This window comes from Bufo bufo, chromosome 4, assembly GCF_905171765.1.
Source record: "Bufo bufo chromosome 4, aBufBuf1.1, whole genome shotgun sequence".
Classification (NCBI taxonomy): domain Eukaryota; kingdom Metazoa; phylum Chordata; class Amphibia; order Anura; family Bufonidae; genus Bufo; species Bufo bufo.
The window spans coordinates 148,848,240-148,876,074 of NC_053392.1; the positions used below are offsets into that span (position 1 = coordinate 148,848,240).

The 27,835-nt window shown below is 44.3% G+C and overlaps 1 protein-coding gene across 1 annotated transcript; it reads right to left on the reverse strand.

Moving 5' to 3' along the window:
• Positions 1-1,972: 1,972 nt before the first annotated feature.
• GYG1 (glycogenin 1) lies at positions 1,973-27,339 on the reverse strand. The gene is made up of 7 exons (XM_040428035.1): positions 27,186-27,339; positions 13,288-13,420; positions 13,036-13,210; positions 12,784-12,946; positions 5,288-5,414; positions 4,399-4,618; positions 1,973-2,732 (listed from the first exon to the last, which is right to left on the reverse strand). Exons 1-7 carry the CDS (start codon positions 27,190-27,192, stop codon positions 2,559-2,561), a joined length of 999 nt encoding a protein of 332 aa, XP_040283969.1. The 5' UTR covers positions 27,193-27,339; the 3' UTR covers positions 1,973-2,558.
• Between the last annotated feature and the right edge of the window lie 496 nt (positions 27,340-27,835).

Consider the following 27,835-nt stretch of genomic DNA (forward strand, 5'->3'; position numbering starts at 1 on the left):
GAGCCGTTTGATTGTGTCAGAAAACAGATCAGTCCCCATTGACTTACATCGTGTGCCAGGACGAATCAGTTTTGCTCAGTTTTGTCAAGCAAACAGCAAAACGCTGCAGGCAGCTTTTTGGGGTCCGCTTCTAGAACAGAATGGATACTGATGCATTCTGCTGCATTTGAATGAGGCAAACTGATGCATTCTGAACGGATCCTTTTCCATTCAGAACGCATTAGGGCAAAACTGATCAGTTTTGAACTGCTTGTGAGAGCCCTGAACGGATCTCAAACACAAAGCCAAAACGCCAGTGTGAAAGTAGCCTAAGGGAGGCAGCGCGTCTCTGGGGTATCCATTCCCTGCACCAGCCCTCCCACCTAATATGGGGGAAGAGGCAAGGCCGGCAAAATAAACACATTCCTGGTACTGCAGGAGAGGCTCCCACACATCCCGAGGACAGGAAACCACGACTGAATAGGCAAGGGGAGGAGGCCTTTTAAATCATGTTCTCCTGCGTCGTTTCCTGTCCTGGGGGCAGAGGACACCCTCCTGCAAGTGCTGTTGTGGAGGTGCTGGGGAAAACCAGACCACATGCACTAGCCTTTCTGGTGGCCAGGACCATAGGCCTGGCTTTTTCTGTATAGTGTGCAGGCATGGGCACCAATCCTAGATTGAAGGGTGGCTGTAACTATGGAAATGAGAAGTGTATAATGCAATGGAAAAATGAGTCTGGCTAGCAAAGGAAGCAATATGGACAATCACAATACATTAATAAGTGCCTTGTATTAACTCTACATCAGGCATGCTCAACCTGCGGCCCTCCAGCTGTTGCAAAACTACAACTTCCAGCATTCCCAGACAGTCAACAGCTGGAGGGCTGCAGGTTGAGCATCCCTGCTCTACATGATATATGCCAGGGATGACCAACCTGAGGCTCTTCAGCTGTTCTAAAACTACAATTCCCACCATGCCCTGCTGTAGGCTGATAGTTGTAATTTTGCAACAGCTGGAGAGCTGCTGGTTGCCCATCCCCGATACGTCATTTGCTGAACCGATACAACCCATGTAAGCCTCCAGCTCTGGTGCTGCATGCCACTCAAGACCTCCAGCACCTACATCCTCAAAAGGAGATTTTGAGCAGGTCAGATTTTTGGACCAGTAAATCAGGGATGTGTGGAACTCATCTGCCAACTGGGACAGCCACCTCCACAGCTACCCAGGAGCAGCTACACCCTGCTCTTCACCCAGGGTAACACATGGACCCACAGGTGTCCTCTAAGACAGGAACCAGAGTATAGCAAGAGGCTCTGCCTGGTAGATTCTCTCCTGGTGCTGTTATGGGTGAAGGCAAATGACAATAGTATTTATATTGGGGGCGCTTTATCTGGATTCTTGCATACTGTGACATTAAATCTATACAATAAAGTTTAATGGAGAGATTGAGCCAGAAAAGTGGAGTTTTCAGCTCTGACATGACTGCTACTTTCTAAGAGTCCCAAGCCATTGAAACTGTAGACAATAACTTAGCAAGTTATTTAGAGAGATTGTCCACAATCATAACCCAATCCTAAACCATACCACCCATCCACTGAAAGGCTAGACTCTTTTGTATATTAACCTGCAATTAAGTGTGTGCCGTTTCATTCTGCTGTGCTTGGACTATTGAGCTGTCCAATGTGAAGAGGCTATTGCAAAGTAAAAATTTGATACAGTGGGGCACATCTAATTCAGTGTAATGTAGACAGTGAACTTAGGCATGGTGTAGCTTTTTAAGTCTACCTGTCCACTTTGGCAATTTTACCATGCCCTTTTCCTGCTAAAATACAACTCCTTAGCATGATAGGTGCAGTGGATTCTCATTTGTTGCATTTGAGTCAAGTCTTCAACTAGATGCACCAAGTCTGTCTTGCACCATCATAGTAAGTGTGGGCCATTATTCACCACCTCTTTGCACTCTGGGTAATGAGAAAAAAAAATATATACAAGCTACTGACCAAAGCCAGTTTATTTCTTTGAAGTGCCATGTTACAGTTGGTTTGAAAGAAGCATTACATTAACCCTCTGAGGTACAGAAAAGGAAGCAGTTCCAAGGTTTCACAGTGCTCCTAGCTCACACTGCCTGGTAAAGTATGTGAGCAGAACTGGCTTGAGCATTCAAACATCTGTACATAGAAGGAACCTGAACAGTTCTGATCTCTAAAAAGGCAGACAGAAGAGTCACATCCTTGACCGCTCAAGACAATGAATCTGGGAACAGGAGCATCAATGGTTCAAACATTTCGAAAAATGTATTGGATGGGAAGGCATATTAACCAGTTAAGTGCTACTCAGTTTGTGTGAGCAGATTTGGTAACCAATACCCCTAAAACCAGTGAAGCCATTTTGCAAATCTGGACAAGTTGCACATTACTGGGCATGTAACAAAAGGATGCTTAATTTACATATCCCACTTACAAGGGTGGAAGAATCCACCAACTGAGGTTTAGTAAAGCTCCTAGCAGTTTAGTAAACATTGTGGTAGACAGTCCTAGATTGTTGAAGTTCATTGTGTGCTTGTGGAAGACATTACAATCCTATTGGAGGTAAGTGTCCAGCTTCTTCCTGATGTTCTCATATGAATCTGCTCCCATGTAGTCAACCTGGCCCTGTTCCCACATTTCCCTGCGTTCTTCAGAAGATATAGATTGTGGGGGTGGAGGTGCTGCCGCTGCTATGGACATCTGTGACACTGCTTCTGTTACCTCCTCCTGGTTAAAACAAAGAAAATACATAAAGCATCTTCACCAGATGTGAATCAAAGCAAGAACAAAACTAAAATGAGGAAACCAATGGATAGCTTCCATGCAAAGAGCCAGGCAAAGCAGAACTAAACAAAACTGGCAAGAACTTCAAAATTAACGACAGTTGATAAAAATTAAAATATGAACTGCATGAGGTCTGCAAATTGTACAGAGCAGCTTGACAACATTTTAAGTTCTTCATACCTCTTCTCTACAGAAGCGACAAGAGAAAGCCAGTGAGCAGACCAAGCCCGACAGCTGTGAATAGTTATAGAAAAGTGGAAAGGTTGAAGAATTCATACCCCATTAAGGAGGAACCCTCTGCGTCAAATACAGCCCATGCAAATAAAGCATGCAGTTCCTGTCAGTCTTAGTCTTTCACACTTGCATTTTGGCTTTCCGTTTGAGATCCGTTCAGGGCTTTCACAACTGGTCCAAAAGGGAACAGTTTGCATTCTGAATGGAAAAAGGATCCGCTCAGAATGCATCAGTTCAGTCTCCATTCTGCTTTGGAGGCGGACACCAAAACACTGCTTGCAGCGTTTGTGTCTGATGAAGGGATCAATAGACAATAGAAAACAGATCCGTCCTCCATTGACTTTGAATGGTGTTGGAAGACTGATCTGTCTTGGCCATGTTAGAGAATACAAACGGATCTGTTTTATCTGAACGGATCTGCACAAAACGAGAGTGAAAGTAGGCTATAATCTTACCACACCATCTGTGTCTTACTGTCAGTTTTATCTAGATGCTAGATTCCTACAGATGTCAACTAGACAAGTGCTACAAGTCAACTTTTAAGGGGAATTTATCAAGCCCTGCACTCCAGAATTCTGTCTTTAAAACTGGCAGAAGAAACTAGGCTTTTGCAACTTTAAAATGATTTGAGCAAAATTTAGACATTTTGCATTTTTCTCCACCATTCATTCCAGTTTTGTAAAGTGGGTGCAGTTAGACATGTCGGAGTTTCACTGTAGATAACCGACTGAAAATCCCATGTGTAATACGCACAATAAGTACATAAAAAGTTATTCAGCAACTCACTCATGCAGTGTCCAAATCAAGCAAATACAGATTTACTGATTAGTAGTGAAGTACCAATTTTTTTATTTTGTTCATGATTTAAAGAGGTTGTCCAGCTATTAGTATGCGATCGCCTATCGCATGGAAAAGCAATCACCAGGTGTCCAACACATCATCCCTGATCAGCTGTTCAGTGTAGCGCCATTGCCAGCAGTTGGTGCTTGAACTACACAGCATCAACAGTGCAGGGCGCTAGCTACTACAGTGCAGCTCCCATTAAAGTCATGAAATTAAAGTGAATAAGGAAATAAGGAAAAGCCCACTGCCAGTGACTGGCTGAGAAGGGGTGGAAACCATGTTAGCAGCATAGTTCTAATTCACGCCTGCTCAGCCAAACACTCTGAAACCTAGTTGTCAGACACCGCTGCATCATTAGAACTCAATTAAAACATTGGATCCCAACTATGAAATTCTAGTCTTTACAATTAAGCACAATTTGTCATTAGAACTGTAATGGAGCAATTGTGCTCTGCAGTCAAGATACATAGATAGGTGACCCAATGCAAAGTCAAAAGGATTCAGAAAGCAGAGCAGTCACAGGAAGACCTACCGCTTTCAAGCCAGTTGAGACATCTTTAACTACTCCGTGTTCTGTTAAGAGTGTCAGGATTTTGGATGTGTAGATGTCCCACCAGAGGTTGAGGAACTCTGGATGAATGAGAGTTTGGTCATGTATATCTCCTTTCACAGTCTGTGTTTTACCATCATAGGTATAGTTCCATGGCTTCACTTTACCAAGAAAATGCACCACCTTTGCGTTGCCACCAAACCTAAAAAGGCAAAATATTGCAGGTCAAATATCAGCAAATGCGGTTCTATTTAAAAACAAACCCAACAAGTTTCCAGGGTATGGATATATTTAATGTGCAAAGCTTCTCTATACAAGTGGTGTTCAGGCTTTAGGGCTTCATGAAGTTTATTTGCATCAAAGTTCTATAGATATGGGGGACATCAAAACTGATAAAGGAAAAGTGGCTTAATTGCCTATAGCCAGATTCCACATTCTTTCCCCAAAAGGATCTCTGAAAAATGAAGTGGAATCTAACTAGTTATAACGGGTGACAGTTTTCCTTCAAGTTTTGATAACTCTGCAAATATGTCTATCGGGAACAAGGACCTTACTGAGGAGAAAGTCGCATTAGAAACAGGGTGTAGCAGAGATGATGTCCCAGCCAAACAAGTACATATTCCTTCAGTGATCTGGTTTTGAAGGGCTCATTCATGCACAGCTACTGATATCCTGATAAAACCACACGATTAGAAGCCAAGTTTAGTCATGCTTATGTTAGCAGTTGTAAGGAGTCAATGTAACCTGATGTCCATGCGTGGGGAAGGAATTCACATGTGATGTTTTGTCATTGATACAGGGTAACCAAGTCTTCACTCCCCCACCGGTGAACCTGCACAATGAGAGATTCCTTAATCAGACATGCACTTACGCTTTAAATGCCGGGAGATAGGAATATATGGAGATACTGCTCAAGTTATAAATAAAGGGTAGATGCTTGTGGATATCTTTTGTTGCCCAGGTGTTAAAAAAGGTGTTCAGTAAACCTTGGTCACCACCTAAAAAAGGAAAAAATAGGCACAATTAATAAAGCGGCAGAGATCAAACGATGTAGCCACAAACACCATACATGATGAACCTTTATCCTGCAAGATAATGCCTTTACCAAGATATACATTACTTGTCAGAAACCTAGTGAGCAAGATCCCTAGTTGCCAGGTAGAGATGTCACTAGTCCACCACACTGGTTTGTAGTTCCATACCGAGCACCAATTCTCTTCAAACAAGCACTGTACTAGACAGTTCTCCATTTGTTTGGCTCCAGCTGGAATTAAGAGCAGCCAGAGGAAAGCCTTGTCCTCGTGGCATTTTGATCTGCAGCCAGCAAGTAGGGTTGTCATGATACCAAGACAAAACCATGCGTTTTTGTATTTCCTTTTATTTTCTGTTAGTGTTCACCGTATAGGAGTTTAATATTTCAGACCAGTTTTGGAATATGATTTTACACTGTCCCTGCTGCCCTTTGCACACAGCAGGGAGCTTACCATGGCAGCCATAGTAGGCTTCAGCACTGCTGGAGAACCAATTGGATGCTGCCACTGCACCAATGAATACAACAGTGAAGGGGGCGTGGCCACTGCCAATGAGAATACTGGTGTGGGAGCGTGCGTGCCACCAATGCATATGATTAACCCTTAAATACAAGTGTAGGCAGATCACATACCTGGCCTCAATGACAGTGCGGTGATCCCTGTAAATTAACCCCTCAGGTGCTTCACCTGAGGGGTTAATTGATGTGGTTTGGCCAATCGCCGCACCCTGTCAGAGGCCGGGTTCCTACATTTGTATTTAAGGGTTAGTTATATGCATTAGTGGCAGCTTCACAACCCTTCCTTCCCCTCCACTGTGCCAGCTGAGAACATGGTGTGCACCGAGGGCGGTGCGTGCCATTTTCCCTAACCGGTACTAGGCTGTGCAGTCCAATATTGTAAAATGGCAAATCCTGGTATCATAGCGATAGTTCGATACCCGTTACAACCCTACCGGCAACTATCACTGTGGCTGAGGCTTAATTGAGACCCTGTGGAACAGGAGTATTTTTTATTTGAATGGATCTGGCCATGTAGTAATATTCATTTGGCTTTTAAGCTGCAGTGTCTCCCATTTACCAGCACCAATCACTCAGCTAACCGCATATTACACTTTCCTGCAAGTGTATGTAAACTAATCAAGAAATCTGTGGTAGGAGATAGAAGTGAATACTAAGGGTACTTTCACACCTGTGGCAGGATTCCGGCAGGCAGTTCTGTTACCGGAATAAAACATATGCAAACCCCTAGGACGGAACTATGCCAGAAAAGAATAACGCTAGTGTGAAAGTACCCTTAGAAGAGAGCTGCTAAGAGGCCCAATGACTCTCCAGCTTTACACTGTACCAGAAGTTCAATCCTTTCCCATTACTAGTTGTCTAAATCTAACAGTCTAGACCTTTTTGCTGGTATTGTCTCTTGTCGAAACAGATTTTAATCACCTTTTGTTGACAAGTCAGGCGACATAATTTATAGAGGAAACACCCGTTATGTACAGTTCACAGCCAAGTTCTTATGTTGAGGTTCACATTCTTTTGATCAGGCAACACAAGTATTAATTAATGACTAAAATGCTGCAAATAACCAGAGTAGCTTACAACTTTCCTGTCTGCACCACAGGGGATAAAAACCATGAAGGACATCATTTGCAGCAGTCCGTTTTAACCCTTAGGCTACCAGAGTTTTCTGCTTCATTTTTCTTCCCCGTTTTCCTTAAGCCATAACTTTTATATTTCCGGTAAGGCTACTTTCACACTTGTGTTCAGAGAGGATCTGTCTGGTGTCTGTGCAGACGGATCCGCTCCTATAATGCAGATGTTAGATCAGTTCTGAATGGATTCAGTCTGCATTACAGTTTAGAAAAAAATTCTAAGTGTGAAAGTTGTTCAGATGGATCCGTTTGAAAATTGAGCCATATTGTGACAACTTCAAACGGATCCGTCCCCATTGACTTACATTGTAAGTCTGGACGGATCCGTTTGCCTCCGCATGGTCAGGCGGACACCCGAACACTGCAAGCAGCGTACGGATGTCCACCTGTGGAGCGGAGGCTGAATGCTGCATTCTGAGCGGATCCGCATCCACTCAGAATGCATCACTCAGAATGCATTGGGGCTGGACGGATCCGTTCGGGGCCGCTTGTGAGACCCTTCAAACGGAACTCACAAGCGGAGCCCCGACGCTAGTGTGAAAGCCTAACATAGCTGTATGAGGGCTTATTTTTTGCAGGACAGGTTGTACTTTGTAATGCCACCATTAGTTATAGCCTAAAATTTAGTGGGAAGTGGTAAAAAAAAAAATCCAAATGGGGTGGAATAAAAAAAAAAAAAAAAAAATTCCAGTTTTATGGATTTTGTTCCCACGGCGTTTAGTTTACGGAAAAACTAAACCATGCCCTTCTGGGTCAGTGTGATTACAAATATGTATAGGTTCTTTATGTTATGTCTAGTGTAAAAATAAAATTTAAACTTGGATCATATTTATTTTACATCATGATATTCTGACCCCCATAACTTTATACTCATGTCTACTGAGCTGTTTAGAGGCTCATTTTTTGCAGAACAAACTGTAGTTTTTATTGATACCATTTTGGAGTGACTTTTTGATCACATTACATTTTTTGGGTAAGAGAAGCAATGGAAAAAATATATTAGCAAATCTGCCATTTTGACCTTTTTCCGTTACACCATTCACCAAATTGGAATTTCTCTTCTATTTTAATAGTATGGGCGTTTTTGGTCACAGTGATACCCATGACATTTATATTTATGATTTAGGTATTTATTTTTAATTATATGGCAAGGCGGGGGGGGGGGGGGGGGGGAATTTAAATTTATGCATTTAATTTAAATTTGTGACTTATGAGCCTATAAATTATGTTTTTGAATTTTTAATTTTGTTCCATCAGGGATTTTTAAAATGCCATTTAAACTCAATATTGCTCATTTCTTATCCTGGCCAAAATAAGAATTACAGCATGAATACTTTCAGCCTCGTCAGCGAGGCTAAAAGTGTTCAGCGCAACTGCCGATACACAAATTGGCCACACCGTTTTTGTGCATTTAGATGCTGCGATCTCACTGTCACGGCATCTAAAGCATTTAATTACCGCGATCAGCATTGTTGCCAGTCGCGGTAATTAGCTGCAGGTCTCTGCCGTTTGAAACCGCAGAGATCTGCTGACCATGGCATCTCCTGCATGTGCGAGCAGGTGCCCTGTTTTCACATCGCTCCAGCTCTGTACATGTACAGTGCTAGTAGCGAATGGGTTAAGTCTGTCTTTGCTTTGTGTGCCTGCGAAAAATTAAAATGGTTCACCTTAGTACGTTTGGTGTGAGTGCTATGCAGTTTACACCTATGTGTTAAAGTACACCAGGGGGTTGCCTGGCATAGGCTCAGACTTCAGCAAAAGTGCCATAAAACCAGGTATAATCTCACTTTTAGCACTTAAAACAGACCACTTTGAAATAAACACCAAAATAATGCAAAAAAATATAAATAAAATTCTGTATCGTTAGACATTTCCCAAATATCTTAGCTTCATCTTACTGGTAATCTGCATCTGTAGTGTATCCTTTTTCTGTAAGACTTGCGACATTTAGGACGTCAATTGACAGTTAGAAGGCAACTACCAAGTAAAAGCTCCCATACACATTAGGCCTCATGCACACAACTGTATCAGTTTTGCAGTCTGCAAATAGAGAATCTGAAAAATACGGCTGCTGCGTTGTATGCACATTTTTGCTGACCCATTGACTTCAATGGGTCTGCAATTTGCAGACAAGCATAGGACACAGATCTGTGCACTTTCCGCAATGAGCCATTCTACAAAAGACTATGGGGCATATTTATTAAGACCAGCATTTTAGACGCCAGTCTTAATAAACCCTGAAGCTGGCCTCTTCACAACTTGACAGATCCTTTGCCAGTTTTAAACTGGTACCAGGGAGACCCATAGTATCTGGAATTGGGGGTTTGTGGGAGACAATCTGCCGCTTTGTGGATTCTACCTACAGAGACCTTACCCTCCTTTGTCTGTGACACCACTGACATCCTGAAGCGACTCAACGGGATGCATCTGGATAGTGACATGCTTCTTGTCACATGTGACGTTGAGTCCCTGTATACGTCCATTTGCCATGGCTGTCAAGATTTTTTTGAAACAACTAATCTGGACAGACCTAATTGACCTGGTCATGACATTAGAATTTGCATTGACACATGTCAACATAATGTAAACATTTAAAGACTGCTACTTCCTACAGCTCCGGGGAATGGCTATGGGGTGACTTGTGCACCCTCATATGCTAATTTGTTCCTGGGGCTGTGGGAAAGAGATAGTCATAAGTTTGGAGTCATAAGTTTGGAGGGTCATGACGCCGTAGTCTCGTGGTCGAGGTATATTGATGTTTTGTTCATCTGGCAGGGCTCAACGTCGCACTTGGAGTTTCTACATGATCTTAATCTGAACATCAAACTCACGTGGAACTATAGTAGGAAACATGTGGACTTCTTGGACCTTGCGATCACTGGAGAATGAGGGCTTTTTAGGTTTTGATATACATAGGAAGCCCACTGCCACCAACTCATTGCTGTTCTCCTCCTCCTATCATCCACAGGTCTCTTGTGCCAAACCTATTGGTCAATTTTATAGAGCTAGGCAGATATGCTTCAATGAGGCTAGTTGAGCGAGGCAAAGGATCCATCAAGAAGATTCTTGGAGGGGTTACAGCAAAAAAAGTGATTAGGAAAGGATATATTAGGGCCAAAAACTCTAGGGACAACCTGTTAAATCATGCCCCCCACAAGAAAGGGAGAGCATGGTTTCCCTAGATTTATCACAAACTTTAATGCTCAATGGAGACAACTGCAGGACATCCTCCAAAGACACTGGCAGGTCCTTCGGACTGACAGATTTAAAGAAAGTTATTTCTGAGAGACCACTGGTCACCTGGAAGGGATTTGGTGATAAGGGTCCACAGTGGGGATTTTTTCCATGTGGTGATTGTACTGCATGCCAATATATGATGACAGATAAATTCACTAATACAAGCAGCGTTTGAGCATGTTAGTCATATCAAGGCAGCTGCTGAGATCACTGAATGTGACACTCAAAAAAACTGAAACCAGTGGCGAAGCATTTTAGGGAAGCCCACAACTGTAACCCTAGAGGTATCTCTTTTAAAGGGATAGACAGTGTACAATCAGGGATTGGGGGATACGTTGTCTCCTCCAAAAAAGAAACAAAATTGATGGTTCTGCTCAATACTGTAACTCCTAGATTGAATGAGGCTTTGAGTTTCAAATCCTCTCTAGGTTTAGTTTTTATGTTGACTTTAGTGATTTGATTTACTTTCTATTTATACAGTTTCTTGTGTGGCCATATAACCTGATCTTTGGAGGTGCGAGGAGAGAGGCGATCCATATGCATGGTAAACATGAAGTCCATTATGGAAATACTATGATGGACTTTTACATGTATAATCTGGGTCTGATGCATTTTTAATCACATGTTTGGGTATATTGTTTATTAGGCTCTGTGATGCCAATATTGGTTTATACAATTATTGTGTAATCATGATAGTGTATATTGTACAGTTTATACTTTCATGATAATGTATGTCATGTTTATTGTAATTTTTGTATTACTGAATCAATGAGGCACTATATTTCTGGTCAAATTATGGCATGTATATATTGTGACTGGGTATGTCATGCAATAATCATGGTAATATGCACTTATCCCCTTGATAATATCGATGTCTAGATTTATCCAGTCTCATATTTGCGCCCTCTGAATAATTGACATCTCCCATATTGAGTCCGTACACAGGGTTCCCCATTTTGGGGTTATACATTAGACATACTATCCTGTTTACTTGATCAGCTGATGCAGCGCTGTGATGCGCTGCGCGCTGTGTCACGTGGGGACGCCGCTACATCTCCTTGGGAGGCGAGCTGGAACGCACAACGTGCATCATGAGGCATGGAGCGCTCGATAGTAAGTATCAGCTGCTGTGATTGTTTATCGAGATCTTATGTGTTAGAGCTATATGGGACATCTGGCCACATTTTTTCACTCACCTCCTGCCGAAGCTGAGGCGAAACATGTGTCGAGGTTCCTAGCCTGTCCCATGCCTGCTGCCTTTACCCTCCATCATGTCTCATGGTATGTTTCAACTTTCTATCTGAAGTCCACAGATGAGCTCCTCCACATCCTTTATTATAAGGTTTTGTGTGAGGGCTTTATCTTCCCCTCTATTGCTAGACTCGCGGTTTTATTATTTTTCTTCAACTACACTTTGAATTGAGCTTCATCTAGTGGTTATGTACCAGGGTGATGACCTTCTGTATTATATATCAGGGTGATTCACAGCATAGTGTAACTATTCTGAAATGTATCACTGGCATACTTGACATGTTTTCCCATCTTCTGGTGGTAGCAGCGACACTGGCCAGTGGATTGCAGCATCCGGTTTCCTGCTGATTCTTCATACTTTTTTTGCCATCTCGAATATTTTATAAACCATGATGTGTATTACAATTAAATAAGATATTTTTTGAATATTTAGGGCACTTTTAACACTATAGGTTTACATGGTTACTCATCCCTTGACCTGACTTATGGTTGTACATTGAGGCTTTGTTTTAAATGTAAGACAGCTTCCTAGCCATCTTCCATTTATACCTTTTTCTACGCCTGAAACAGGCATGTAAAGGAGACGGGCCCCTTCCCAGCCTATGCCATGCCCACTTATGCCCACTTATTTAGACCTGGTGTGAGTGGGGATAAGTCTCAGATTGTGGCATAACAGCTAGTAGCGCTGCAGGATAGGTCATCAATATTAGACTGTGGGGGTCCAGCACCCCTAGCAATCTGCTGTTCTCTGCAGCCTCCGGTGTTGGAAGCACCATTCAAAGTGTAGTTGTCATGCTGGGTTACTGCAGCGCTGCTCCTAATGGGGCCTCATTTCATTCAGGCATCTCTACTTTAGGGTGCTTTAACAAAAGTTTTGGCTTGTTTTTTGTAGCATGTTTCCATTAAAATAATGCCAGCTCTAAAAAGGTTAGACCTTCAGCTAAGTATGAAACACAGGACATACAAGCCTCTGCTACAGGCATTTGTTAATTAGGTGTTGTCTACCGGACCATTCCATGCCGTAGCCCTGGTGTTTTACATCTTTCCACTATAGGAAAAGAAATTCCAGTGGGAAAAGTCAGAGGGGTAGTTTAGGTTTCTGTAAAGCTAGGCAGCCAAGTCCTTGACTACTGTATTTGGAGCGTAGAAACTCAGGCCCAAGAGTGAAGCATCACTGCATTTACCATCTGTTCTGCTTACCATCAAAGCTGCCTTTTTCTGTGGCCAGCTGTAATAGCTGGTTGTAGGTCTCAATAGATGGCCGGTATACAAACACTCCAGAATTAAAGCAGTCAGGCCAGCCTGGGTCTGGGGCTGCAGACAGTTCTTCTCGTTCAAACAGGTCATCAATATTTTGTAAAACCTTAAAAATGGTCACAAAAAATAAAGCAGCTTAAGATGAGCATCTACAGTTCTCTCAGAGTCCCAATAAGTAGATCAGATTAGCCTTACCATTGTATCTGCATCCAGAAACACACATTTGGTGTATTCTATCAATGCCCAGCAATGGAGTTTTGTTAAGGTGACGCCAAGCTCTGGTCTCTCCATTAAAGCCAAATGAGCAGAATCCTCACTGTCCAGGACATCCACAACACGAACAACATCATAAACTTTTTCTAGTACTTTTCTGTAGAGAAAACGGAAGTAAGCAAGATGTTGGCACAGTCCTACCCATCACTCAGCGAACGCAACAGGACAACGCACCTCATGGAGTCGGAGACCTGAGGGGTTATGAGCACAACCAGCTTCTTTGAAGTATTTTTTTGAAGAGATGACCCCAGTACCAATGCTCCTTTCGCATAAGAGTCATTTGTGGCAAGAGTGACAAAAGCATGATCTAGAGGTAAAACAGAAAATGCAATAAGTCAATTCAGCTTTGACTGTTAATTAACATATGTCCTTGCATATGCATGCCATGATACCAGAACTAAGAATTTGATACCAATGCCAAGTGTAGCATCCAGATTCTCAGGAAAAAAAAAAAAAAAAACCTGCACAACTATTTACAATGACCAATGGACGAGTTGGGGGGGGGGGGGGGGGGGACGACCTTGGGGTTAAGGTATAATAGGTTTACTTACCTTTAACGTGAGGCACAAAGTACTAAAGGGGCTGTCTACTTTTTACCTCAGGATAGGTAATCAGACTGGTGGGGGTCTGACATCTGGTATCCCCGCTGGTCAGCTGTTTGATGAGTGCTTGTACAAGCACTGCCTTCTCCCCATTTACCTGCTGGCCACAATTGCAGTGGTGAGCAGGTGTAATTACAACTATGGTGTCCCCATTCAATTCTATGGGACAGCTCTGTTCAAGTGCCTAGGACAGAGCCATCCCATAGAAGCAATGGTGGATGCCACAGCTGTAGTTACACTGCTTGATGCTGCAGTTGCAACAGGTAAACAAAAGAAGGTTTCTCTTCAAACAGCTGATCGGTGGGGGTGCTGGGTATTGGATGCCCACCAATCTGATACTGATGACCTATCCTGAGGATGGCACCAAAAATAGTAAAAAGCAGAGTGGACCCAGCACTCCCTGAATTTTATAGTGGCCATTATGGCACAACAGGTAGGATTTAGTGTGAGGTTGCAGTCTTAGAGATCACCTTGATGTCGGCAGGCGGGCCCAAATAATTTAGTACAAAATGTATTTGCCAAGAATCTGAAACTTACAATAAGTGTAGCATTGGCACCAGAATATTTTCTATAATTACAGCATTATTGTACTATGTTTTAGGGCTGCAGCAATTGACGTTATTGATAATATTAGATAACTGGATTTGTTGACAACAAATCCAGGTTATCGCATAATTGCTGATTTGTTGCTATGCGGGTGGGTGGTTTACTTTAACTCAGCGCATCTTTATTTTACCTTACAATGAAGCTCCAGTAACCGGCAGAGTGGACATGATGCGCCTGCTCCGCCTACTTCATTCATAAAGTGGGCGGAGCAGGTGCGTTACGCCGCCGCCTGTTACCTGAGCTTCATTGTAAGGTAATAAAGATGCGCTGAGTAAAAGTTACTGCCAGAATAGCCTGCTGTTATGGGGAGGAGGGGGATCTGTGGATGACATAGCGCCATCCACAGATCCCCTCCCCATAACAGCGCCATCCACTGTTTTAATATGGCCTTTGAACATAATTTTTAAAGTAAAATCATAAACCTTTGTTTTGTAATTTGTGTTTTTCCCTGATTAAATTATCGACAACTAAGCGATTATTCAAATAATTGTTAGCTGCAGCCCTAATGTTTGCAATTTGCAGTGCTGTGGCAGTGTTTTTTTTCTTTCTATCCCGAGACTGTACACTTTTTACTATTGACAAACCAATCTGTTTAACACTATGTGCCCCACATTAATGGTGAGTGACCCCAATATTTATCTCATACAGCAACATTTGGTCCTCCCTCTTGTGAAGCAGTCAGCATGGCAGTACTAAAGAGCGGCGATTGGTTACCGATAACATAGGGTGTGCACTGCCTGGCAGTGTTCTATAGAGCCTGACCAGCTAAGCTGTCAGCACTGAACTGATAATCATGTAGAAGTCAAAATAGCATCAATATGTCAATGCAGCATTACCAACTCCCTGTTTGAAAGACAATATTGGAATACAGTATGGATGAGCAGTTTGTGCATGTGGGAAGAGTTTGTATGGATTCAGACCACAAAAAGTAACACTACATAATACACATGAATCATATACAGATTTTTGCAGCCCTGCATTAGTCATGCCCGAAGGTGTATAGGGAGTCACATCTGGGCCATGGAGCCTAGGACTGTTCCAAAGGCTTCTGCCACACTGTAGGTGGGAGGCCCTATTCCACTGCACTGGGGCCCAGAGAACATTTGTGCCCATTGTCTACTAAATCCATCCATGTATACACTGCCAGTTAGGCCTGTAAATGCAATATCTGGGATTGTCACCCACACTGCATTTGCCCTTTATGAAAATGAGATCAAGAAAAGAAAGCTTGTGGCAGCACAGATCTAGGATCAGTTATGAACACCCCAGTCACCTTGAAGCTTTGTTTTTAAAAACCTACACTAGACACTCAGGTGGCCAATTTTTTTGCAGAGACCTTTTTAACTGCCAGACAGCATTGCCACCTCCTGATTTATTATACAAGAGCATCTGCAAATGCATTTTCCAGTGACTCATTGTAAGGACACTTGGTAGGCTCACTCCAATGTACTGTGAGGCTACCATAGATCCTGGTCAACCAGAAGCTGGTGCCATTACCAGGCACAGTTGTAGATTGACTAATATCTGATCACGATGCATCAAGCATGACAGCTAGTCAGTGTGCCCAAGTTATTAGACATAAGTTATCTAGTCATCACCAAATTCAGGGAATTTGAGATCATGAACAAATATGGTCAGCAAATACTAGCTTTTCTTTTCCAGCACACGGTGACGTCATCCACAGGACATACTTGTGGAAAGTCAACTTTCATCAGCTGTCTGATGAAGGAAGATGGGCTTGGCACTCTACCCATGTTGGACCATCAGGTTAAGGGCCTATTCACATGACCACAGTCTGGGAAACTCCCATAAACTACAATGATGAGGTTATGATAGTTCCTATCCGATTGCAGATTTAGTGTACTGTACCATTGAATACAATAGATCCACAATCAGATAGGAACTAACTATCAAACTACAGTGATGCATCCAGTTCAGTGCAGTAGTGTGATAGTCCAACATAGGTGGACTAAGTTTTAAACCCATCTCACTTCAGACAACTGATTAAAGTTGACCCATCATCCACTGGTCATTCTGGTGCAGTCACTATACTGTAATAGAAGAGCTAGTAATTGGTGACCATGTTTAGTAATCATCTCATAAGTCACTGTATGGTGCAGAGCACTAATGTGAACCAGCCCCAAGACTTGATAGTTTGTTCAATTGCTGTAGAAGCAGTTAATTCATCACCTGCATTCATTGCTCAGCTTATAACCTCAAATGTCAGACCACTGAACAGAAGGGCTTGTTACCCTAACATAACATACGTCAGTCCATATTCCTTGAGGGATACACAGACAGCAGGCCATACTGTGTTCATCAAATAGGCCAACAGCTTATTCAGGCATGAGTTCATGGAGAACAGGCATTTACAGATTCAGCCAAATGTAATAGTACCCAATTCATCTAGGAACAATCTTGTTCCTATCTTAGTAACATACAAGCATGCTGGGCCATTACTTAATCTGCACAAGAACATGAAGTAAAGCACACACACACACGATGACAACGGCACATTGTGGACACTTGGGTTCACCTACATTTTTTAGGCTCACTTCTGCCAAAAATTCAGTTTATTAGGAGACTTGTGCTTGAATGCCTACCAGAGAAAGAAGCCTTTCAGAAGAACCAAAACAGTTCAGATTCTAACACTCATGAACTTGTCTAAAGCCATCAAAATCCAAGCCACATTGGCTTATGCAAAGGCTGCAATTGTGGTGCTGGTTTACATCAAGGCTTAAACATTTTAAAAGGAGTTTTCCCATGAAAAGCATTACCAGTCCTACAGCTTTTTATCCAGGAGACATGGCCACACAGTGCTCTTCAGGGTATCCAGCAGCTCCTCTGCCCTACTCACTTGACATCCCCCCCCCTTTGAGAATCTCTGGCCAGGATGGGGCAACTGATCTCCCATGCACATAAGCCATCAACCACCTTGGCAAATCTACAAGGCCAAGTTGAAAAAGCTTGGAGTGACATACCACAGGAAGATAACCAGCATCTGTAAGGCCACTACTATGCCAGGGTGGAAGCCTGTATCACAAGGGAAGATGCCACCCACTATTAATGCGACCCTGCCTAAACATACCTTTAACAACCCAAAATAAGGGGTGCACCACTTTGGCTGTGTGATCAGTAACCAAGCACCACTAGCAGTTTTTACTTTGTCAGTTACAGCTCAAAAGCATTATGTTTTTCATGTTTTTCTGGTAGTGTACATGCAATAAAATATTTCACTATCAATTAGATTTTCCCCTTTGGCAGCACCCTCTGCTGTTTATTCTTCTGACCCCTTTTCTGCATTTAGTGGTGGATTAGCATACTCAGTCACTTCCCTTCTGCCTCAGTCCTGGTGTAGTGACAAAGCCAACTGCAATGCTTCCTAGGAGAAGCAGGCACTTTATCATCTGCCACTGAGGAACTACTGACCAACAGAAAGACCCAGACAAGAGGAAAAAAAACCTCATGTTACACTATCTTCTCAACTTTCAAAAAAAGGCTGGTCCTCCCAAAAGACCCATAACAGCCACAATCTGGGACCTATATACTGTAGATGAAAGGGGGCTACCTGTGCTTGATGTCACCACCTTCAGCGACTTCTGGATCAGAGAGCCAACTTCGCACAAATAGGTCAGTGTCTCAGGGGATGTTCACACTGTCAACATGCCACTGGTTCAGCCTGTTGTGTCCCCGAACTCACATTCAAACTCCAGTTTCCCCACACAACCTCTTCTAAATGCTTATAAAAACTCCAAAACCACCAAATAACAGATCTGCCACCAAAAAAGGACCCGTTTTCAGCTACTGATTTTTTTTGCTGTGGATTTTAACTGTTAATATAACGAAGGCACCACCTCCAGACAGTTCATCCAACATTGCCAGCCAATAACCATTTAGGGATGAGCGAATCGACTTTGGCTGCTGCATCCGAAGTCAATTTGCATAAAACTTCACTGTACAGTATTAGAATGGGCTCTGATGAGCTGAGGTTATTACTTTGTGAAGTCTCGAGACTATGTAAATTACTCAATTACTGTAAAAAAAAAAAAAAAAAAAAAAACAACAACAGGTTTGGTTCCAAGGTACCACTTGGGACTGAACCAGAGTTCAGTTTCAAGTTTAACAGTAATTCATGAAGTTATTACACAAAGTCTCGAGACTTTACAGAGTAATAACTTCGGCTCATTGGAGTCTATATATTCTAATACTGTACGGAGCTCCCACCACATACAGTATTACAATGAAGTTTTATGCGAAGCGACTTCAGATGAAGCAGCCAAGTCAATTCACTCATCCCTACATTATACATACATTTCCTGTAGAAAAGTTTTAACATTGTGCTTTCTTACCATTGTGTCAGTAATCAGGCTAGTAAGGTAGAACTTAAACCATATTGATTGGAATACAATTTCTTAAATGTTCTAAAAGCCTGTAATTAGATATGCAGTGCACTATGCCACCATTTTAAGAAATCTAGGCAAGTAGGCATGTTCTCAGAAAGTTAGAAAAGATATACTCACTTTATAATACACTTTTTTGCCCAAAAGCAGGTGAGAATGGCAGTGTCTTATGGTGCAAATGCTAAAGGCTGCTTGGAGGCAGTCATTGGTAGGCAGGGGAGCAGTGCGTGAAATGCTGAGTCAGCTGTACTCACCCTTCCTGGTCTTCCAGGCACCACACATGTACTGTGTCCTGATGCTGTACAGTCAGAACATGTAGGCACACTGACCTGATGTGAGGGCAGTTCACAATACAGCACAGGCCAGATTAAAACCAGGGAGCAGAGAGTATGGGAAGAGCATATGGTTTGGAGCAGGAGAGGAAAGTTAATTTATTTTTATCTGATGAAGCTTGGGGTGGGTTTCTGATAAACATTTATTTTCTTCCCCTACCCTAGATGCGTCTTATGGAGCGAAAAATACAGTATGGTAAGGCATGTCCTGGAAATGCAGGAAGTCCTGTGCATGCCTAAATGGAAATGAGTGAAACATTTATAGAAGTGTAGCTGCTATATTCAGTGCTTGCTATGAAAGTTGTCTGGGAATAAGTAATTTCACAGGTGCCCACAGCCTTCCTCAGCTATTGTGAATCATACTTACTCCCCACCCCTCCGGTCCTGCACACTGACTCCTGTGTGCATCTTCTAGTCCACAACTTGTTTACTTCCTTTCCGGCATAGTCATCTCCGCTGCAACCAATAACTGGCATCAGCCGTCAGGTTTCTTGTGGACAAATCTCCACTGCTGAATTTGGTTATTGGCTGCAGTGGAGATGACCATGCCAGAAAGGAAGTAAACAAGCTGCAGACCAGAAGATAGAGACACATGACCAGAGGGGTGGGGCATAGGGAAGTATGATTCTTTCCATAGGAGAGTAAGGCTGTGGGCACCTGTGAAAAGTTACTTATTCCTAGACAAGACCTTTAGACGATCGCATTTCCGGTCTGCGTCAGATATGTTTTTGCAGACTGCACTTGGACCCATTCCTTTCTATGGTGTGTGAGGGTTAAGACTCCATGTTGTGCCCTCAGCCTCCATGTTTGTATTTCATACTGCCATTTTTGTGTGTAATGAACTGTGAGCTTCTTGTGGAAAGTTCAGTAACTGCAAGGTCACCCCTTGCCCCCACCAACACTTGTTAGAAAGCAATCTAAACAAGCACTAGGAGTACTGGCATTTGGCTAGCACCCACAGTTAAGATTAAGGAGACGTTCTAGGCGTATAGACAAGATGAGTTAATGACGTAAATATTTGACTACGTCTTCAGTTGGAAATTATCCAGAAAATAGCTTTATTATTAAAGAAAGCAGAGGTTAAAGTTTAGAAACTCTTGAAAACACAGCTCTATGCCTGTGTTGGTTTTTCTCTATGGATATCCATAACTTCTAATTCGGAGTCCACCGCTCATCCAGCATTGGGGTTTTTGCGACAACATGGTGCCACAAAAGTGTGGACAGCACACAGATAGGGCCAGGCAATGTAAAAGTCAGTCCCATATTCATATCACATATGGACATGGGGACCAACAGATGCCCTTAAAGCTGGAGTCAGTACATTTCAACCAACTCCATAGCCCTGGTTTGGTCCATGTTCTGCCTCTTCCCATCTTTGAGATGGGAATACTCTTATCTGTATTTTTCTTGTCAAAGTGATAGGACATTATTAAAGCGATTACTGTATGGCCAGTAGAGGGTACTACAGCACCGATTCAGGGGAGCAGTTACCCTGTACAAGTCACACTGGCAGAGGTGGCATTACAACTTGTTTAGTCTAATCTCCTGCTCAGTCACAAATACCAGTCTGTAAATAGTTTTTAGTAAGACTATAAAGCCCTCAGAAGCTTGCAGTTATGACCTGCATTCCTTCACAGAGTAGTGCACATTTTCCTGGAACAGACCATTATTTATTCAGAGTAACAGGCTTACCTGCTCACTTGAAAGGCTGTGTGAATGGCAGCCAAAAGAGACACCAGTCTAATGAACACTATTATATTATAGTGGACATCATACTGCTGTGCAGACATTGATCAGAAGAATTAGGCCTCATGCACACTGCTGCATCAGTTTTTTGTGGTCTACAAAATGGACACCGGTCATGTGCATCCTGCATTTTCCCTTCCACTGGTCCTGCACTATGTTTCAAATGCCTGTTCTTGTCCACAAAATGGACAAGACTTTTTTTGAGGGGCAGCAGGACAATGAATACAGACTGAAATGAATGTCTGTGTCCAATCTGCAAAAAAATAAAATAAAAGTTGATTGGATGCAGACCAAAACGGTTGTGTGCATGAGGCCTTAAAGGGGTTGTCCCACTTCAGTAAGTGGGATTTATTATGTAGAGAACGTTAAGGGGGGGGGGGTGTTTCCCATGTCAGACAATGGGGCTTATTGCTAGGATATCCCCCCCCCCCCCCCCATTGTCTGACCCGCACCTACAATAAGAACAGAGCCGGGAAATGAATGGAGGGTGCACTGCCCATGCGCAGCCACCCCCCATTTCTATGGGGCCGCCGAAAATAGCCGAGCACTGCCATCCGCCCCATAGAAATGAATGGGAGAATGGCCTGCGCATGTGTGGTGCGCTCCCATTCACTTCTATGGGAGCAGTGCTTGGTGGTGGTCGTTCTAGGTGCAGTCCCAGCAGTGGGACCCGCAGACAGACTTTTCCTGCATTGTGCAAGTACAGCCACCCCTGAGATTGCAGGGTGGTCTGTAACCATGGAAACGAGCAGTGTATAATGTGATGAAAAAATAAATCCAGCCAGCAAAGGAGACAATATGGACAATCACAATACATTAGTAAGTGGCTTGTATTAACTCTACATGATAAATGCCACTTGCTGAAGTGAGACAAACCCTTTAGGGGCAAGGTGGGAGTGAGGGATGGAATGTGATTTCCAATCTCACACCAAACATAACACATGGACGCACATGAATCCAAACCAATACATCCGATAGTAGACACTGCTCAAAACCTGGCGGCTGTCCAGAGCCTGGCATCTTCTGGCAGCACAGAGGACCTGATGTTGCCAAACAGCAATAAAACACCATCTCTTCCAAGTCAGTAGTTGTCCAAGTGTCAAGACCCGCAGAACGAAGGCAATCTTATCAGTCATCCCTGCCATGCTTGCCGACTACACTAACTACTATGTCCTCATACAGAAGACTTATGTCAAATTGTTGCCTTTTGTATAAAGTGATGGTCTGACCAGGACAACCCCTGTCTATGATCCCCATTAGGGCATATGGGCTTCAGAGATCGGTTCTCCTCCACAGACCAGAAGAGAGAACCTCTCCATCCACCCATACCTTAGAGATGTCCACTGCAAACGTGCTACATTTACAACACGCAGCTTCTGGCATGGAAAAGCAGCAACATCCAGAGGTCAATACATACAAGATACACCGCCATGTTTGTGTGGTCTGAAGGAGCAACCCAGCCAACACCAAGCAGAGTCATTGGTACTTTCACACTTGCGTTTCTCTTTTCTGGCACCGAGTTCCGTCCTAGGGGCTCAATACCGCAAAAGAACTGATCAGTTTTATCCCCATGCATTCTGGATGGAGAGCAATCCGTTCAGGATGTCTTCAGTCTTTGACTGTTCAGGACGGAGATAATACCGCAGCATGCTGCAGTATTATCACCGGCCGAATAAAAACGGAACACTTGCAGGAATGCCAGATTCGGCATTCAAAATACAGCAATGTCAGATCCATCCTTCCGGTCTGCACATGCGCAGACCAAAAAAATAAGTGACTGAACTGAAGACATCCCCATGCATCCTGGACAGATTTCTCTCCATTCAGAATGCATTGGGATAAAACTGCTCAAATTTCCAGTATTGAGCCCCTAGGACAGAACTCCGTGCCGGAAAAGAATAACGCTAGTGTGAAAGTACCCTTACCCTATATAATCCCGTTAGCAGACCGAGCTTATATCAAACAAGGTAGCATACCCGGGCTGAGAACGAGCTGCTTCACTGGGGCAGTGAAAAGGCTCCCTCAGCTTGTTGCCTCTGCCAGTGTGGACAGGAGGAGTCTGAACACTACCAAGACTGACCTTACCTGCTCCTCAGGGACGGCATAACGTCATGCCTTGGTAACCAGTGACCATACCGCATCTCGCTGGCTCTACGTAGTTGACATCAGTCAGGGTACGGTATTAGTCACAGTTCCATTCCATGGAAAGGATAGCGCATTTCCCAAGTGGCACTATTTGATCTACCATACAGAGTTAGAGGTATCCCAGTAAAGTTGACCCCTATCCTGGGGTCCTACTTCTGGGATTTAACACAGATCAAAAGAACAGGGACCCCATGCAGCCCCAAAAATGAATGAAGCAGTGTATGTACTCAGCCACTCCATACATTTCTGAGAGTTCTCTAAACAGTACAGTACTCTGCTACCTCCAAAACCATAGAAATCAATGGAGCAGCCCCACGCATGCCTGAGCGATCTATGGGGTACAGGGCACCTGTTCTCTTGAAACTTCTAATAGCAATAACAGAGGAACAAAATCATTACATCAGAAGAGGCTCCAGAATCCCATGGGTAATATTTAGTAGTGTCAGGAGAGGCAGAAGCTGGTATCCTAGAGTTCCAACAGGAGTCGCATCAGAAAGTTAGGCTAGGGCTACATGCATTACAGGAAAGTCAAGCAACATTTTTTACAATGTCAATGTTGTTGCACAGTAACAAAAAGAGCAATTGTAGTGTTGCAGTTGACATTACAAAAAAAAGTCACAAGTGTAGTTCTACCCTTTTTGTCGCGTGACACATTGCCGCGTAACAGTAGCCTTAGTCCCCGAAAGACCGGCATATGTAATGTGGAAATATTGTTGACTTGAGAACCAGGCTTAGTGTGACCGCCTGGAGGAGCAGCTAAATATAGAGCCGAGGCAGCATCCGTAATCCAACAGCTGGCGATGGGGAGCACCGGCCGGCTGGAAGGGGTCTTCCCTAATATACAGCCATGACTGCTTTCTACTGATCAGTCACTGCACAAACACAAGAAGACCACTATGTGTCAACAAGTCCTGAGCACATCTTATGGGATATAAGCCAGGCCACACAGCAGATTAACCATTTACTGCTGCCGCCTTCAAGGCCCATTCCACCAGCCACACCAGAAGATGCACTGAAAACTACCGACTCACTCGCCATTTACAACTAGCCTCATGGCGCACTCACTGTTTAGCTCTGTTGTTCTGCGCATCAGTTAGGGTCACTTCCCTCAGAGCCGTTATTTTAGGCTCTGTATGGAGATCCGGCAAACCGTTCAAGATAAGCCAGAAGGACCCAGCAAGCCACTGCCGTATCCCTATTGATCAAGTGAGGTCTGGCAGTGATCCGGACGATTTCTGGCATAAATGCTGGGTTTTGGCCAGACAAACTTTTGTCCAGCCGTCAGCATGTGTCAGATCTCATTAACGGAGATGTAAACGGGGCCTTTGACGGAGAAACAGTCCTGTGAGGAAGACCTTCTCCTGCCTAAAATAACAGACGCAAACTGAACTTGTGGGAAAAATAAATAAATTATATAATTTTTAGTCCTGTTCTTCTGACGGATCAGAAGAACGGAAAAACGGTCATGTGAATGCACCCTTACATGTAAAAGGCACTGATTTTAAAGCCAGACAAGCAAGTGTTAAATTCCTGGAAGGAAACACAAGCTGGCAGTGCAGGCCTGTACCACCTGACCAGCGGCAAGCCCCTCCATGGAGCACAGTCAAGGACACGTCAAGCGTCTAGTACTCATCAGTAGTAGATGGGCTTGGGTTACGTTTCCTGCCTACAAGCTGTCATTTACAAATCTCCATTGAGCTCCTGGATGAAGTGTCCTAACTGGATGACAGCGCAAGACCCGCCAACGACACGGTATCTCTATGGATAGCAAGAACTAGATGAGGAAAGAATATTCTAAAAAGGAAGTTACTGCAAATAAGAGCTCCTCCTCCTGTAGAGGTGGCATAATTAGGGCACGCCGGTGGAGGAAGAGCTTCATGAAGAACATGAAAGGTTTGGACCTCTCCTGATGTCTGGTTTTAGGATTCACTTGGATTCCCATTAATACAATCCAGGAGCACTGGTATAACCCTATACTGTGCTATCCCTCCATTATTCCTGCTAAAAGTTCAATTGAATTCCCAACACATTCTGCAATAAAGGTCCAGGTGGAGGTGTCCCTACAGTGACACTAACAGCACTGGTTGGATAGTGACAGACTGGTAACACCCAGGTGAACCTTTATTACAGACTCTGCCTTGAGTTTTGATTAAATTGCTAGCATTCTAGAAGGCTGCCACAATACGGTAATAAAAATAATGGTTATTATGTGGGGTGTGCACAATAGAAAACGTTTTGGCCATGTTAAAGATAATACAAACGGATCCGTACTGAACGAATGCAGATGGCTGCATTATCTGAACGGATGCATTTTGTTTTAACTGATCTATCCGCTGGATAGATCAGCATCTGATCGGCATGGGTCCGACACCCAGGACCCCCGCCGATCAGCTGTTTGAGAAGGCAGCGGCGCTCCAGTAGCGCCGCGGCCTTCTCACCATTTACTGCTGGCCCAGTGACGTCACGACTAGTATCAACTGGCCTGGGCGGGGCTAAGCTCTGTTCACTTGAATGGAGCTTAGCCCCGCCCACGCTAGTTGATACTAGTCGTGACATCAGTGGGCCTGCGGTAAACAGAGAGAAGGCCGTGGCGCTACTGGAGCGCCGCAGCCTTCTCAAACAGCTGATCGGCGGGGGTCCTGGGTGTCAGACCCCCGCCGATCAGAAGCTGATCTATCCAGAGGATAGATCATCAGTTAAAGCAAAGCGCTTAATCCCTTTAAGACAGCAGAAAGGAGCGGACAGTTACTGAAAGGACACAACCCTGGTTATATTAGTGCTCATGCACACGTATTTTTTGTCTGTCCATGCCTTTTTTTGCGGCCCATACATGGAATCATTTGAATGGGGCCATAAAACAGAAAAGACTTAATGCGTGTTCCATGTCCATTCTGGGGGGGGGGGAAAAATAAAAAAAAATGTATACGACTATGGCTGGAACAGCGCTTTAATAAGTCAGATTACTCCAGGGGCATCAGTCCGATTCCTAACCAGATACAGCGCACCTGCTTTATTACCTGCTCCATCCTCAGGAAGGACTAGGAATTTGGAATTTCATAAAGCAGTGAACTCCTAATACAAGTGTATTTTTTTTATTAATCATACAAGACACCAGGCACTGCATGCTGGGGGTTGTGGTGCTCCAGCTAGAGACCACATGTGTCACCTCTAGGACTGGGGACCCCCACACTGTACAGAGGAGGACGCAGACCATGTGTCACCTGTAGGGCTGGGGACCCCCACACTGTACAGAGGAGGACGCAGACCATGTGTCACCTCTAGGACTGGGGACCCCCACACTATATAGAGGAGGATGCAGACCATGTGTCACCTCTAGGACTGGGGACCCCCACACTGTACAGAGGAGGACGCAGACCATGTGTCACCTGTAGGGCTGGGGACCCCCACACTGTACAGAGGAGGACGCAGACCATGTGTCACCTCTAGGACTGGGGACCCCCACACTGTACAGAGGAGGACGCAGACCATGTGTCACCTCTAGGACTGGGGACCCCCACACTGTACAGAGGAGGACGCAGACCATGTGTCACCTGTAGGGCTGGGGACCCCCACACTGTACAGAGGAGGACGCAGACCATGTGTCACCTCTAGGACTGGGGACCCCCACACTGTACAGAGGAGGACGCAGACCATGTGTCACCTCTAGGACTGGGGACCCCCACACTGTACAGAGGAGGACGCAGACCATGTGTCACCTCTAGGACTGGGGACCCCCACACTGTACAGAGGAGGATGCAGACCATGTGTCACCTGTAGGGCTGGGGACCCCCACACTATATAGAGGAGGATGCAGACCATGTGTCACCTCTAGGACTGGGGACCCCCACACTGTACAGAGGAGGACGCAGACCATGTGTCACCTGTAGGGCTGGGGACCCCCACACTGTACAGAGGAGGACGCAGACCATGTGTCACCTGTAGGACTGGGGACCCCCACACTGTACAGAGGAGGATGCAGACCATGTGTCACCTCTAGGGCTGGGGACACCGAACACAGGTGCATTAGACGCGGGAAGGTGCACGGACTGCGGAGCAGCCGCACACTGGATGCAGCCCAGGAGTACAAGTAACTGAGCAGCCAGCACTCGGTCCGGGCTCCTTCCCCGGTATTACAGCGCACCTGGAGCCCGGCTACCCCTGCTCCCCTCCCACGCTGACAGGACCTCCATGCTGCGCACGTTACCCCCGCACGTCCACATCCCCCCCCAGCCGGCACTTACCTGCCATATCTGCGCCTGCTTGCGGTCAGTAGTCTATTGCTGCGCGGTTCCTGAGCTGCGGTCACCTCCTCCCTGACCCAGCTGTACAGATGCTGTCAGTCATGCAGCTTCCTAGTGACCTCCCTCTTATACGCGGTGACCATGTGACCAGGCCCCGCCCCCAGCCCAGGCTGGGGAGGGGGTGGGGTGCGAACCTAGAGCAGTGAGCGCTAGGTAACGCACGACGCCGGGGCTGGGTGAGAGGAGCCGCCTGCGGTGCGGTAATGGGGTGTGCAGTGTGAACACTGCCGGGCGTCACAGTCACTTACTGGAGGGTGAAGAATTAGTACATAGAAGCAAGGCAAAGAGGGGGTTAATTTACTTAACCACCCCAGCTCCCTTAAACCCCCTTAATGACCAGACCACTTTTTACACTTCTGACCTACACTACTTTCACGGTTTATTGCTCGGTCATGCAACTTACCACCCAAATGAATTTTACCTCCTTTTCTTCTCACTAATAGAGATTTCATTTGGTGGTATTTCATTGCTGCTGACATTTTTACTTTTTTTGTTATTAATCGAAATTTACCAAAATTTTTGCAAAAAAAATGACATTTTTCACTTTCAGTTGTAAAATTTTTCAAAAAAAATCACATTTCTATATAAAT

Bases quoted from the DNA above. Each gene is read 5' to 3' on its own strand.
- GYG1 (XM_040428035.1), bottom strand. The intron at 13,211-13,287 runs GTGCGTTGTCCT...TTTTCTCTACAG, and splicing joins CAGGTCTCCGACTCCATGAG to AAAAGTACTAGAAAAAGTTT. The intron at 4,619-5,287 runs GTAAGTGCATGT...TTGCCTTTTTAG, and splicing joins TATCTCCCGGCATTTAAAGC to GTTTGGTGGCAACGCAAAGG.